Source organism: Dermacentor silvarum, chromosome 5 (assembly GCF_013339745.2).
Source record: "Dermacentor silvarum isolate Dsil-2018 chromosome 5, BIME_Dsil_1.4, whole genome shotgun sequence".
NCBI classification, from domain to species: Eukaryota; Metazoa; Arthropoda; class Arachnida; order Ixodida; family Ixodidae; genus Dermacentor; species Dermacentor silvarum.
The window spans coordinates 8,836,926-8,852,026 of NC_051158.1; the positions used below are offsets into that span (position 1 = coordinate 8,836,926).

General features: G+C 43.0%; 1 protein-coding gene across 1 annotated transcript; it reads left to right on the plus strand.

The window, feature by feature from the left end:
• Positions 1-531: 531 nt before the first annotated feature.
• On the plus strand, positions 532-14,811 carry LOC119452863 (N-alpha-acetyltransferase 60). The gene is made up of 5 exons (XM_037714815.2): positions 532-706; positions 4,744-4,934; positions 6,677-6,833; positions 9,538-9,812; positions 11,308-14,811. Exons 2-5 carry the CDS (start codon positions 4,783-4,785, stop codon positions 11,435-11,437), a joined length of 714 nt encoding a protein of 237 aa, XP_037570743.1. The 5' UTR covers positions 532-706; positions 4,744-4,782; the 3' UTR covers positions 11,438-14,811.
• The last annotated feature ends 290 nt before the right edge of the window (positions 14,812-15,101 follow it).

Consider the following 15,101-nt stretch of genomic DNA (forward strand, 5'->3'; position numbering starts at 1 on the left):
TCTCCTATGCTATACCGGGTGTTTCAGCGAACACTCAAAAAATTCTTCATAGGCTTTTCAAGAAAAATAAAAGACCGTTTCAGAAGGAAACTCTTGGCTGCACTGGGCGTTTTTAATTTTTGGCAGTGTTGCTGAAACACCCGGTATTTACAAAAACTGTGGTGACGTGCAAATTTAATAGTTTGAGCGTAAAATTGCCGTTAGTGCACTCTGCGAAGTACCGTAAGTACACAGGCACGGTGTACCTCATGTACCAAGCAACGTTAGCTGATCTCAACGTTGGTTTTTGAGTTATGCTGGAAACTTGCGTCGCAAGTGCGCATGCGCGCTCTTAAAACTGACTGCGCTGTCCGTTGGGAAAGCGAAACCGAAACAACACCAGTGGTCGTCGGCCTGATAGGTTTCACAAATATTGCTTGATCGATTGTTCGCGTGTTGTGAAAATCGTGAAAGGTCGCGGCGAGGGGAATCCAATCTGAAACCATGGCGCGCATCGACTATTTTGTCGGTATTCTAGCAACCAGCAGATCTCTCTGCCTAGGTGTCGGTAGCGTCGCTATCGGCCAGGTGAAATTTTGGAATGGTCTCAATGTTGGGTTGTCGTTTTAGGATGTCCGCATTAATCGAGCTCCCGGGATATCTGCCTATCTGCGCGCACAGCCGTGCCTTATGATCCGAAGCCAGCCGGTCGACTTCCGCTGCGACCGTAAGTACAAACACGGCGTTCGTGCCAAGTGCACAATCACTCGCTTGTCGTGTACGATCATTGCGCAATGCATCCCCAGCTGTAACTTTTCTCGAGGTGCCGTTCCTGTATCAGATGCTTGAAGCCACTTATCGGTCTGATCAGTGCATTAAACTATCATCCATATCTTCAGCATTCAGAACGGTCCGCGAATAACATTCTATCGCGCTCCTCTGAGGGAGTGCTTTGGGTATTCCGTACGCAGTTGTCTTTCACTAGTCGCAGGTTCTAATATTCGCCGTGGTGAGCGTTTGAAAACTGTGCTGCAGCATGAGCTGTGCGTTTTGTTTACACTGTTTGCATACGTCGCTCACGTGTTCAAAATAGCGCCATGCGTCGGTCGTGTTCGTAGCAAAAGCCGTCTTGTTTACGAATCAACACAGATCGATCTCAAGCTCGACACATTTTCATGTTCATTACCTGACGTGCTCAGGGGGGTATTATCGGGATGGGCGTTTTTTATGGGCCCTCCCTTGTATCCAGCCTGCGCTGTGTGTCTTTTGTTTTCGAATATCAGTTGTTTATTCATTTTATCTCGGTCTGCCAGTGACGGCCGCACAGAACTCTGCGGGGTGCAATGAATGAATTGCACAGCCCATACGGAAAACAAAAGGTATATATCTCATTACGATTTAACCTGTTTGTGTCCTAAAACAAAATGTAATACCGGTGTCGCACGACCACTTTTGATCGCGATCAAGCACGATCCGGGTCGAAATTCTCGATTGCGATTGGCTCTCTCGCGCAGCTTGCGCAAAGGAGCCAATCAGAACCGAGAAATTCGATCCTGATCGGTCTTGATCGCGATCAGAAGTGCGCGTGCGACAGCCGTATAAGGAAATTGCTACCAGTTCAAACAAATAGTCCCAGTTGTGCTCGTCAACACAAACCAGTTTAACCCGATGAGGATTTTCGATTGGAAGTATAAAAGAAAAAAATAGACATATTAGCACATCACTCATGTGCAAGCAAAGCACAGTTAATTGGTGTAGCCCTGTGTGCACCAGCCAGCTTTCAGACACACATACAGTCCAGGTTGCACAAGCGCAGTTGAATAAGCGGGGGCCAAATATCAGTTTTCTCACCTCACAATGCAATGTTTTTATGTTTGGCCCGTACAAAGAGCATGACGATATTGTGGTGGCAAAATATACCATTGACTTCGTCCTCTTTTGCCTAGAGCTCGTCATGCATCCATGCAGTGATGCATATGCTATTGTTTAAGACAGCTTTGCAATAGCTAATGTTCTTGAGTGTGATGTATGACACTGCATCAGTTTTTATACCATCCCGGTACCTAAGGACAGCTCGAGGACACAGTCGCTTTTCAAGTCGCTTCTTGTCACAGGTGTGTGCGAGCATTCTAAATTTTCTAATAATGAATCGAATAGTGTTTTATTCGATTCTGTCTGAAATCGAGATTTCACTAATATTTTTGTAGTAGTTTTCAGATATGTCGAAACATTGACTATGTGCTATCAAACATAAAATTGCAGCAAATATGATAAATTTCATTCTTGAAGGCATAATTAGGTATAAAACATGTGAATTTACATAGTAGAGCAGCCTGTGCCACACGTGGAGTCAGACTTTTCCAGCTACACAGCGATCCGTTGCACTCTCCAAAGAGTTCGTAGTATGCAAACAAGGTGCTTATTCATTCCTGATGTTCCATTTGTGCTTTTAATAAACTGTTTCATAACGGGCAGTGTAATGACACAAACTTGCCAACGGTATGAATACTGTTGGCAAGTTTCTGTCATTACACTGGTGTGAACACTGTTATATAATACTTGTGAAAATGGCAGTTCATTATACAAGAACTATTAAAAAGTATTCAATAGTTGATTTCATTTGCTTCTGGCGCTGTGCGATTCATATTCAATTTGGTTTCAAAGATTGCTATTCATGCACCCGTAGTTCTTTTTTCTGTTTAAATACATGCAATGTTGATATAGAAAAAGCAACATCTCCCTTTACATTGACAAAGTAACTGTCTGCTCATGTTTGCTATGGTTAAAACTGCTGGAAAAAAAGAAATGGTACAATGGGGGACCAACGTGAGCAACAGCATGTCATATTGGAAGCTATCATGCAACAGTAATTTTTGTGACACTGTTAGCAGATAAAGTCAGTTAAGGAAAAATTGTTTTTTAAATGTCACATTTAGGGCATTAGTTTATATGTGCAATAGTCATGCAGCATGTTCAGAAAAAACAAATAGTGGAGTGCTTCTGTAAAGATAATATTACATATATGATGTGTATTGGTTGTGGAGAACAATACACATAACAATATATTTCCCCCTGCAGTAATGCCCTTGTGGTGCTACAGGTACTTGTATAATTACATAAATAAAGAAACACCACATGAGTTTAAAGTACTGACATTACATTCCTGACCATTTGTGTTTTGCATTTATGATGGTTCAAGACCTTAAAAACCATAGAAAAAATGCTGGCAAGCTTGCGAGACCCCTAAATAATTTACTATAATGGCTTTCTGACTGGCCACTTTCAGTTTTGTTTCATAGGAGGTGTATGTGTCATGATGCAGAAGATGGTCGTGTGGGAGCGAAACATTGTAACATTTTGGCACTTGCTCCAGTGTGCTTTGTTGTCTGCTGTGCTGCTACACCGGTCCACGCAATAAGAGGTCTGCTCAATTTGCCTGCACCACCTGAACCAGTTCATGAGGTGTTGCGCCCTGCCATTAATTTCAAAGGTGCAGCAATGGCGCCTTCTGAATCACACCATTTGTTTCAGAAGGTGCAGGGCTGGTTGACAATGTTTGTGCACCCTCCCTAATGAGAGTGCCAACTTGGTGCAAACGTGCAGGTCCGAAGCAGCAACGCAGCACACAAGTGTAAGCGCCGTTGAAACCCTGCTTCTGCACGCCTACTGTGTCTACACAACATGGGGGCATGTTTTATTTGAGAAACCAACCATACCTGCGATTCAGGGACCTCTCAAACTTAAGCAGACTGTGCTAGACAAAATATGCGGGCCTGCACTGTGTCAGCACTTCATCATTCGTTTCGAGTGTCGCATTGTGCCTGCACCGCTGAAGTCGAGCTGTGCAATTTATGAACTTCTTGTGCTCTGCTGGAATTGGTTCACAATGGTACAGGCCAATTGAACGGACCTAAGAATCGACATAGCAAATGACCGAGTGAGCCGAAGCGAAGTGTCAAAATGATGCACTTCCACATGGCTACTGTCTGCGTCATCACGCACACCTTCTGGGAAATGAAACCGAAACTGGTTTGTAGGGAAGCAGTTACAGTACAACCCAGAAATGTCAAACCCACAAATAACGAATTATTGTGTATAACGAAAAGCAGTAAAATCTCCATGAAAATTTTTGTATAAATTTTTTTCTGTTATATATCGAACTTTTTTGTGATCCCCTTCAGATTCGATATATATCCGGGTTTGACTGTACCGTATATATGACTATTTAGAGTGCTCTCAGGCTTGCCAGTATTTTTTTCTAGGGTTTCAAGCTCCAGGACCTTCATTTAAGGCAGAAGAATAATGAAAAGTTGGAAATGTAATGTCAGTACTCCTTTAGGCATTCCTTTAATCTGTCTGCTAGATACCAACTTCCCTCCTTCATTTTTCTCTCCAATAAAAAAAAAAAAGGCGACCTGCCCTGGCATCTAGTGTAAGCCATATATGGGATGAAGCATGCACAACAGACATTATGTTCCCTGTACATTTAACCTGAAGAATATCTTGAGGCTGAATAAATTTGGCAGCATTTCCTGCCTGCTTGAACTAGTTATGAAAAAGGCTCACTAAAAATCCTTGCTTACATAAAGCAAAGTAAACAACATGAATTGCTGCACTCTGGTAGGAGGTGGTGTGTGTAGTCCCTAATATGGTTGAAAACAGTGCCTCCTTTGGCGCTGTTATAGCCAGTGCCAGTTGGAGACGTAGTAGTTGACTTTCACAGAGGATCGTAAAAGCAGTGCTCTGGCCGCACGTGTTTTGCAGTGTGTGTGACAAGCAGGCGAGCTGTGGGGCACAGCCTGCATGCTGGGAGCCGTGCCCCTGGCGAGTGACAGCAACGTGCAGCTCCGGTTCCTGGCACCTGACGATGCCCCCGAGGTGCGCCGACTCTGCACCGACTGGTTCCCCATTGAGTACCCGGACTCCTGGTACCATGACATCACCTCCAATCCCAGGTACGCTTGCTTTGAGCATGTGGATGGCACAATTTGAGGCACTGCAGTGCAACAGCCTGAGCAAGCATCAATCTATAGCATACTGTAGGGCTGGCTTGTTGTTGGCCCAGTTGGTGAGGGTTCGTCTTAGAGGAAATGCCACAAATGAAGATGACATTTAAGACTGGACGACAGGACAGGTGCCTCCTGTCGTCTGGCCTAGAATACAGGCTTACCAAAGTTCATGCGGCTGTCAGTAGACATCATAGGTATTTGCACAAATTGATAAGCTGCCAGAACCAAGCAGCGGCAGCTTCAGCAAGAATATCAAATGGGCCAGGTGCTTTTGTCAGTTTGACATTATTTAACAGGGTACATCTCAAAGAGAAGGCAACTTCAAGCACTTCAATTACTTCCTGTAGGACAGAAATGTATAATGTGTGTCTAAGAGGGCACTAATTGTAAATAGTGGTTAGCCCCACTAAGGTCATAATGAATTATGCCATTATATATTTGAGGAGTGAACAAAATTATTTTCTATACCACAGCCCCTAATGCTCCACCAAAATTGCTTAGAATTGGCCGTCAGCCTCCTCTCAAGATTACAAACATAATTACTTTTACCCAGTTTAGACTAACATTGAAAGACCATTTTAAAATGTTTGAACTTGATTAATTTCTCAATCATCTTAGTTCTTTGTTTTTTATTGTACTTTCAGCAGACATTTTACTCCTGCAAACTAAAGTTAAAATACTTTGTTTAACCAGGGTCCGTTGCACTCTTTTATTCATGAGAAAATTCAGGTTGTGTGATGCAATCAACAGTGGTCACACAGTGACACTGACTAGACAAGTACACTTGTTGAAACATTGGCTCCAGTGACATCCCTGGTTCGACCAACAATGTTCACTTCCTCTCCATCTTCCTGTGTTTGCTCTGTCTTGTTTAGATTGGCATTAAGTGTTATACGTCAAGCATTCTAACATTGAGTATGGTCCACGACTCATTCATGCCTTGTTCATCTGCTGATGTCAATGATAAGATGGAAAGAATGATTTGAAAGCCACATTCATTGTTTTGCAATTACTTCTAGACTACAAGTACATTTTCCTTGCACCTTTTTTTGTGTGTTCTTGATTACAAAGAGTGATAGCAAGCAGGAAAGTGTGTTCAGGAAAGGAAGAGCTTGGGTGTTTGATAGAATATTAGCAGTGACCCGTCACGGTAGCTTTAGTGTAGCACTTCTGAGCTCAAGGTTGTGGGCGGAATCCCTGTTGTGGTGGCCACGTTCTTATGGGAGCGGAATGCAAGGACGCTCATTTACTGTACATTGGGTGCACATTGAAGAACTACAGGTGGTCAAAATTAATCCACAGTCTCCCACTACGGCGTGCCTCATAACCAGATTGTTTTTCTTGCCCGTAAAATCCCGGAATTTAATTTGTAAGAATACTTGCAGGTGTTGCAGGTCGTAAATCTAGCCAGTTCCATTACTATGCGACGTCTGATGAACAAGTTACTGGAAAGCATATCTGTTCATTAAAAGTATTAAAAGTAATGAAAGGCAAGTTTCATTGATCATGCCTCAAAGGTTGGATATATCAAGAATATTAGTCACCCCTAGTGAAGAAATGCGCTCCATGGTTCTGAAGACATAAGAAGTGTGGTGAAACTGTGAATTGGCGCCTGAAGGCGATACTGAATACCGGACATGGCTGCTTATACCCATTAATATCACGGACTGCGGACGTGTTGTGTGCAGGTTTTTTGCCTTGGCAGCAATGTATGGGGGCCGCATCATTGGTCTCATTGTTGCCGAAAGCAAGGCGCAGTCCCAGTGCAACCGAGAAGATACAGGACTCCTGGCCACAAACTTCCCGCCCGCTGCACAGGTTGCCTACATTCTCACCCTGGGGGTGGTGAGTCCGCGCATGCTGTTTTGGTTATCTGCTGGCCAGCAGTATGTGCTTCTCAGCAGCACTGATCTGAGGAGTTTTACGAACATTATTGTTCACAGGTTGGCGGGTATGCACTTGTCTCTGGCATAATTGTCATGAGAGACTGACATGTGACGTAGGATAGTGTTTGCATAAATCAGTTATGTCATAACACAAGGTAGTGATCAAGTCTCGTACTTTTCCCCAACTCAATGAAGACACCAGTGCTTAAGTGACCACCTTCAGAGAAGCCATGCCGAAACTGCCTTTCAATAAGACAGCTTCCTGTTGGGACAGAAAAAGGTCATTCATAAAAGCATTGCATTACAAACTGTGTCCCGTGCCAATGCATTGGAACCACTTTTGAAACATATTCTAGTAAACGAACACTTTGCTTCATATCCAGAACTGGGCTGTGAATATAGCGTTAGTTTTCTTTTATATCCACTAGGGCATGAGCTGGGGAAGAAAGCCAAACCAGATCTTAATACAATGTAGCAGAAATATTCGTAATGCAATGACTGCCACTTAAATAAGGAAAAACTGTGTAAAACTGTGTATAGAATGAGTCACTCTGTGGCAAGTACTTGTGTGCTTGTATTCACGCAACTTATTTATGGGGCTCTTCATATTTTAGTGTTCCTGTGTCTTTTTCCGATGTTGAGGTATAAACATGTAGCATACTGTACTTTTCTGACCAGGTTTTCAAGGAGAAATCTGGCTTTCTGTAGAAACAATGAAGTGTTGAGTTTTAAGAATAAAACAGCTCCACCCATTATTAGCAATATAGAAGGAAATCCTACAGTCAAATAAAACTCGTTAAAATTACAACAAAACTAAACATCAATGTTCATTGCTCATATACAGCACGAACTAACCGGGACAAAAAGAACACCATCCAGGGTAGGAGACCCAAACAGATGCAAACAAGTGCAAATATCTGGTTTGTTATCAGATCATGCCGCATATTTGACTTTGAACATACCAGTACATTGCGACTGTGTGAGCACATGGTTGGGAAATTAATGAACAGAGCCTCTCAGATCAAATAGTTGCCTCACAGTTCGAAATATACCCTCACAGTTTATCAAATCTTTCACATGTACGTGTGTCCCATGTGAACCTAATTTCGGCATGCAGCCCGAATAAAGGCTTACAGTCATATCTTTTCACAGTGCACAGATAAGTATAAGCATGGCTCATCCTTGAAATTGTCTGAATGATCATGCAGGTTTAGACGCGGCCAGATTTCCCATAATCCACATGAGAAAGGAACATTGTGTACCTGGAAGTTCAGTTCTTTATTAGATTGTAGTACTAAAACGGTTGTTGAGCTAACACACTGTTTGCCTAACCCGTTAATCACTTCAGCATTGTCATCATTTTGGCATGTCAGCCACTTTCGATGAAGCAGAAATAATCAGCATATGTGTGTGTACTAATAGAAGCCAAAATGTTTCATAGCTTTAGGCGGGCAGTGAATTGTGTACCTGCTTTCATACTGACAGAAGCTGACTGCTAGGGGTGTGCAATTACTAATCTTTGAGACTGAATCGAATCCGAATCAAATATTGCCAGAAGCATATCGAATGGCGAATACTTTTCGAATAATGAACAGCCATTTTCCCAATTAACCCTTTATTGATGGGTGTTGCCTACAGGCAACATACCAGAAAAAAAAGCTTTTTTTTTCTTGCAAAGTTTCAGCATTGAGTACGAAGTTTCTGGCTTAATATCTTCGGCCTACACTGAATGACAGGCAGCAAGTTTCATTTGTAGGTTTAGAGCAGGAAAACGGATGAGGAAGAAGTTTGGCAAGTGACTCACTGTCTTTTGAAAGCAAGGTCAGAGGAGACAAGCCGATGCAAGATATACAACTGTGGTGATGTCACATGTGATGTAAAGCAAATGAAATGTATACCTATGGTTTACATATGATAAAAGCTGCCTATAGAAACTAAAAACGAAGCCTTAGGTGGCTTGGGGTGAAGCCTACTTCCAGTTTCCTGCTTGGGGTTTTCCGCCTATTGCTGGAAAAATTTCTTGCAAATATTTTTTTTTCTTTTTGTTTATTATGTTTATTCTTTATGTGTTTTGCAGATTTACATAGAAAATTAAAATTTCTTTTGGGTTTTTATATCTCTCGTCATTAAAGGGTTAATATAAAACGATGCTCACATCCTAGTATTCATAATGTTAGCAAGTTCATGTCAATACATTGCACATTATGAAGCATTGTTTATTAAAAACACAAATGGAACCTTAGGGAAAAAATAAGCAATTTGTTTGCATACTCGGGACTCTTCGTAGAGTGTAAATGATCGCCGTAAAGCCAGATAAGTCTTCTGAGGGATGTAGCTTGCTCCACTAAAGGAGTTCTCATGTTTTATGCCCCTAGTATGCCCACAGGGATGACATTTATCGTACCTTTGCTTTAATTTTATGCTTGATGGCGCACATGTGGCATTTTGAAATATTTTAGAACTACTTGTAGTTGAGTGTTCGTATTTACGAATAGTGGCTATTCGATTCGTTATTCGAGCGTTTCAAATATTTGCACACCCTTGCTGACTGCCGTTGACAGAAAAGTATCTGAAATGGCAGGTAGCGCTCAGAAGTGTGCTGTCAAGCATCGGCGGTGTCTACTGCAGTACTTACAAGCCGCGTCGCCCACCGTATCGTGCAGGTGCGCGAGTGCCGGCGCAATGGCATAGCAACACTCCTGCTGGACAGCCTGCTCGCGCACCTGTCCCAGCAGCAGCCACAACCCGGTTGCGGTGCCTGCAAGGCGGTCTACCTGCACGTGCTGGCATCCAACACGTGCGCCATCCAGTTCTACGAGCGCCGCCGCTTCCGGCCGCACGCCTTCCTGCCCCTGTACTATTCGGTCCGGGGTACACCCCGTGATGGATACTCATACGTGCTCTACATCAATGGCGGGCACCCGCCCTGGACGCTTCTATATCCTTTTCCGACTATGACATTACAAGGGCACTTACCGTATTCATTCGATTACAAAGCGGTCACAATTATAAGGCGAGGGTGCAGTTTGGGGACCCAAGGAAAAAAAATTAAGTATGCATGCTAACATAACGTGATATAGAGTAGCCAAAGGTCGGAATAAGACTTGGCAAGGATTGCCCGAAATACCGAATTGCTAACACAGCCAAAACACAAGATGGCGATCATTAAAAGAGGGAAAAGGAGCTTCAACACACAGAGTGTGGGTTATATATGCGAATTTCACCTTTAGGTGTGGCGTCACGGCTGCACAAACCTTGCCTTATAGTGTGGCTTCACGGCATGGTGGTGCGCACTGCCGTGAAGCCACACCTAAAGGCGAAATTCGCGTATAAGGTGAGGGGTGACTTCAAGGCTAAGAATTCCCGGGAAAAAAAGAAAACTTGCCTTTTCGAATAAATACAGTATGGGCCTGCTATATGGTCCAGCCAAAGTATATTAAACATACTTTTTTGTGCCTTAAGAGCCAAAGCAGACAAGCAGTGGGTCCATTCGATTCACCCTGCACTTTGTGAACTAGTTCTCACTGCACTACCTTTCTGATCAATGCAGGGAATGCCACGAACTCGTTCTGCACAAAGCCTGCACCGAGTGAAACAAATGGTGACGTGCAGATGCCACCATGTTGAACTGGTGCAACAAGTAGCAAAATACACCATTTTGTGAATTGGTTTGGGAAGTGCAGGTGAATCGAATGGACCTAATAATACGACAAACTGTGCAGGATTTAGAATAATTAGCGTGAGCTGGGCAAGCATGAAAAGCACTTGTGTGTTCTTGCCTTACGCCCGTATTCACGAATGCACCATAATTTAAAGCCACTCTTTGACTTCCAGCTCATGAGTGGCTTGATGGGAACGGGCCTGAGATTCTCATTGCGTTTTCTTGGGGACATTCACGTCAGGCATTATTTGGAGCCGGACTTGACCAATTGAAGTCGTGGCTTCAAGTTCAGGCGCATCTCTAATATGGAAATTAGTGGCACTGTTCTTCGCCCTTTCCACAGAAATTACTCAAAATCAAATAGCTGCTCATTGGCTTCAATGAGCAGTTTAAGTAGCTGACATGCATTGGCCCTTTTCTATGACCAGCAGGTTGCAGTAGTCATAGCAACCTCTTATATTTGGCCAAAACTGAATAGTATCAAAATCTAGAAACATAATTTTCACATTCTAAATTTGTAGCATCCACACACCCATAGTGAATGTGCCAATTAGCACATTAATTCTGCACATGTAGAGGCAAAGACGGGCTGCACCATTTGGAAAAATGGTGGTAGATCGAGAAAATTGGTCCATTCCTTTAGTATAGCAACCAGCAGTTGCAGAGTTAGACCCATCGATGCTCAAGTGACGTTCATTTAGCAGGAGTCCGGAAACTAATTTTGCAACTGCCGTGGCCCACTTGAGTTTGCCTTGACTTGTGCCCCCCGCACGGACTACATCAAGCACTGGAGCCAGAAGGTGTCCCGGCTGGAAGTGTGTGCACTGCCCAAGCAACTGTTGCGCATGGTGGGAAAGCTCTTCTCCAGGCTGTTCTCAAGGGTGTTTGTGTCACACAAGTAGCACAACCGTGCCTTGCCGCCCCATCCCGAAAGACTGCAGCCCAGCATTTGGGCACAAGACTGTTGAATTCATCTTAGTGCTCTGCCTCTCTTTTCACTAAGTTGAAGAGAAAAAAAAAAAAAGTGAATGCTCATTTCAATGCAGTGCCGACACTGAGCAAAGCGTTGTTTTTTTTTTACTCCTGCGACACCCTCTTTCCTCAATTGTGCACGAAAGGACGTGTGTGGGTGCTGTGCTGGGCCCTACGCTGTGCCTTGGGTTCTCCAGTGAAGTGCAGCTGTCGTGTATAGACTTTTTCTTTTTACGTGCCTTAGCGGTGTTGCTAAGGCTAGTACGGCAGCATTTTTGCTTTGCATGTGTCTCGATTGTGCAAAAATAAGTGATTGGGACAAAGGGTGCTGGAAGGTGCTTGTGCAGACGCTGATGAGCTACTGAACATTATGCTAGCATTAGACTCAACAAATATGATCACCACACCTTGTCTAAAGGTAGATTTTGCATGTACCCATTTGGAGAGATGCTGTGACTGAACACTGCTTTGCATTGCCTCACTTTAATATGACATCAGCTTCTGTGCCCAAGTTTTACACCTAAAGGGGCCCCGCAGAACTTTTAGCACACTCGTCGTCTGAGCAAAATAGTATACCTCCACGCACAGCACACCTTGCACACCCTATTGCAAGAAACAAAAAGGAGCAAAGGCCAGCTGGACTTTTAGCTTCCTTTTTGCAGTAGGGTGTACTCTGTGAGCAAGAGCACTATGAACCACAAATTCAGGGCCTGGGAGCTGGCAGCGAATTCAGGTTTATTGTGAAAACTGCTGCGTAGGTGAAAGTGTGACATTCCTCCACAAATGAGCGGACATGTGGAGAAAGCCAGCAACAGAATAAAAAAAATCGCAGTGTTGCGCATGCAAAAGCTGGCTTTAGCTCTTGAGAGCGCAGGCAGAAAGCCACGATTATGCATTTTGGCGAAATCTTTGCAGCAAAAGCCAAATATTTGCAGCAGGGCCTTTCCACAACTACGAGAAGTGTTGCCCTTGCTGCTGGTTCCTTATTAGCATTTTCCTCTGCAGTGCAAGAATAGGCAACACGTGCTGCCAGCTGTGGCCAAAAAGTGAGATGTGACAATGCTGCCAACACAGCTATGATGGATAGCTGCTTCAGTGTGACACTTTTCATCCACATTTGTGATGCTTGACATCTCAACATTGGATCTGTGCAATAGAGATTGAGCATTTTGTTTTTCGTTACTAAATCTGTGTCTCTGCTGTTTAAGCATTGTGTTATTTTTTTCACTCGAGCAGATGTGTAATGGCATTAGTCACACACTGAGCTTCGACAACTCACTTGGTTGTCAAATGTATAACAAAATTGTTATGGCTATTTGTCCAAAGATATATTTTTCATGTGCCAGTAATAGAGTATCGGCTGCAGGTGCCATTTTGCTTCAAGTATATTGAAACAAGGCACCGTTTAAAAAAAAAAAGACCTTGAAAAATGCCTCTTCAGACTTTCAAGCAATGAATAAGGTTTTATTTTCTAATTAGAATTCCAAACTTGCAGCTTTAGCTACATGCATTTTCATCATAGCATTTAATATTAGACGTGCATGTGTGGTTATAGCTTTTTAAAAAAACTTGGCCTAGGCTATTGTTATAGTAACTATGCCACAGAGGCCAGGTCTGTCACTATACTACTACGCTCGTGGCACATAATGCTTCATCTGTCATTGCCTTTGTTTTAGGTTGTTTTACTATGAGGTTTTAGCATCACTTGCATACACACACATTTGGCTGCAAAATGTGAGGAGATAAATATAAAAATAAAGATAAAATAAAGATAACACTTCTGATTGGACCTGCACTGCAAGTTTGAATGATGTGTGTAAAGTGTTTTAGTAAACCGAGTTGGAAAAAAAAAAAAGATGGCTGGGTGTTCTCGGTGTCAGTATGTCTTCATGTAGCGGGTTCACTTTTTTCACAATCTCTTACACATCCAGCATACATTTCAAGTGCCTGGATAGGTGCTTTTCAATTACGCTAGACATGAAGTTCTCATATCTGACATTCCTGTAGAGAATTCTCGCATGAAGTCCAGATTTTGTAAACTTGACAAAAAGAATAGAAAGTTTGTAATCTATTCTGCAGCTGTATGTTTTTCATGATCCTGGAGACACAAGTAATGCAATGGATGCCTGAAGGGAATCTAACTAGGTGCGTGGGTGCCCATAGGACCTGACTCCATGGCTCTCGGAGCAAGTTATCTGTTGAAGCATTTGTGACTTAGCAGATCATTAAAGAAATCAGCATGAAGGACTTGCAGTAGAATGGATACCTGAGACAGCAGCACGTCTGCTACCACAGGTTTAGTGGATGAACCTATGGTTCAGTCCCAGTTGTACTCTTTTGGCGCCAAGGCTGTCCCGTGTGCTGCTGTAACAGCCTGTCATGATAAAGCCAAAGTGTGGTATCTCTGTTACACGGTTGTATCACTCCCAATGGAATGTTGGCTTAAAAAAGCAAGTTTGAAATACTGCAGGCATTGAGTCTGGCAACAGAGCAGCATCACCATTATTTTCAGTACAGTGCATTGTCTGGAATGCGGCTTGCCCAGGCAGTTGACACGTGATCCAGTAATAAGTTGGCAAGGTATTTCTGCAGTGCGTGTTGAGAAACAAGGCTGAGGTTTGTCCAAATGTATTCGAACTTATAACAAAGTCGCATTTGACACGAAGATACCTTTGTTATTTTGACATTCGTTATTAGCATACATGCTAATATCGGTGAAAAATATCCACAAATTTTGGATTTATTTCGTTATGTCCGGTAATTTGTTATACTATGCTTCGACTGTACCAACAACCGTGCCTTGCAGTTTCATACCATGTTCAAGTAACCTGACCCCCATGCAGGTAATAGACCGAGACTTCATTTGAATGCATTCTACATGCTCCATTACCAGAGGCATGAAAGAGAACACTCCAATCAAGTAGGGGCTTAACTTTGGCCTGTTTATCCGGCATGGTTGTGCATCTGGTAGAACAGGATCGTAACTCTTCTACACATTCCTGTCGCGTACATTATTGTGGATGAAGTGCAATATGTGTTGCAGCGCGTTATTTATTGACCAGTGTATTGTGGTGAAAGCATACGAACAAGCTCTCGCGATGCGAGGGAAGGGTGCATGTTTCTTTTTTTTTTTTTTAGATATATATTTCTCACAAACTGTTGTTTTACCCTTCCCCTCCGGTGAGTTGTGTGGTATGCTAGTTGTTTGCAGTGTGAATGATGTCATATCGACTGACGAGGCACACTGCTGTTTTAGGCAACAGATGCAGATGTTTAAGCAAATAAAAGCTTGTGAAAGTTCTCATTCTTGACTCGGTGCCTGCTTTCTGAGCTGCAATAGAAAACTTGCATGAGCTGAGCCTAGAATTACAGTTACTTCTTTAACCCTGTAATGTCAAATGTATCATGTATGCTAGGCTGTTTTGATACCTCAAAATTCTGAAGCACGGCAAACCTAATGCATAGACTATTGTAGCATTTATTATGTGCTGCAGGGAGCTTTCAGTTGTGGATATTTAAGAATATTCAATATGGCCAGCAGAAAGGGGAGCTGCTCCACTTCTGCAGCGACAAGGAGCACATACCACATACATG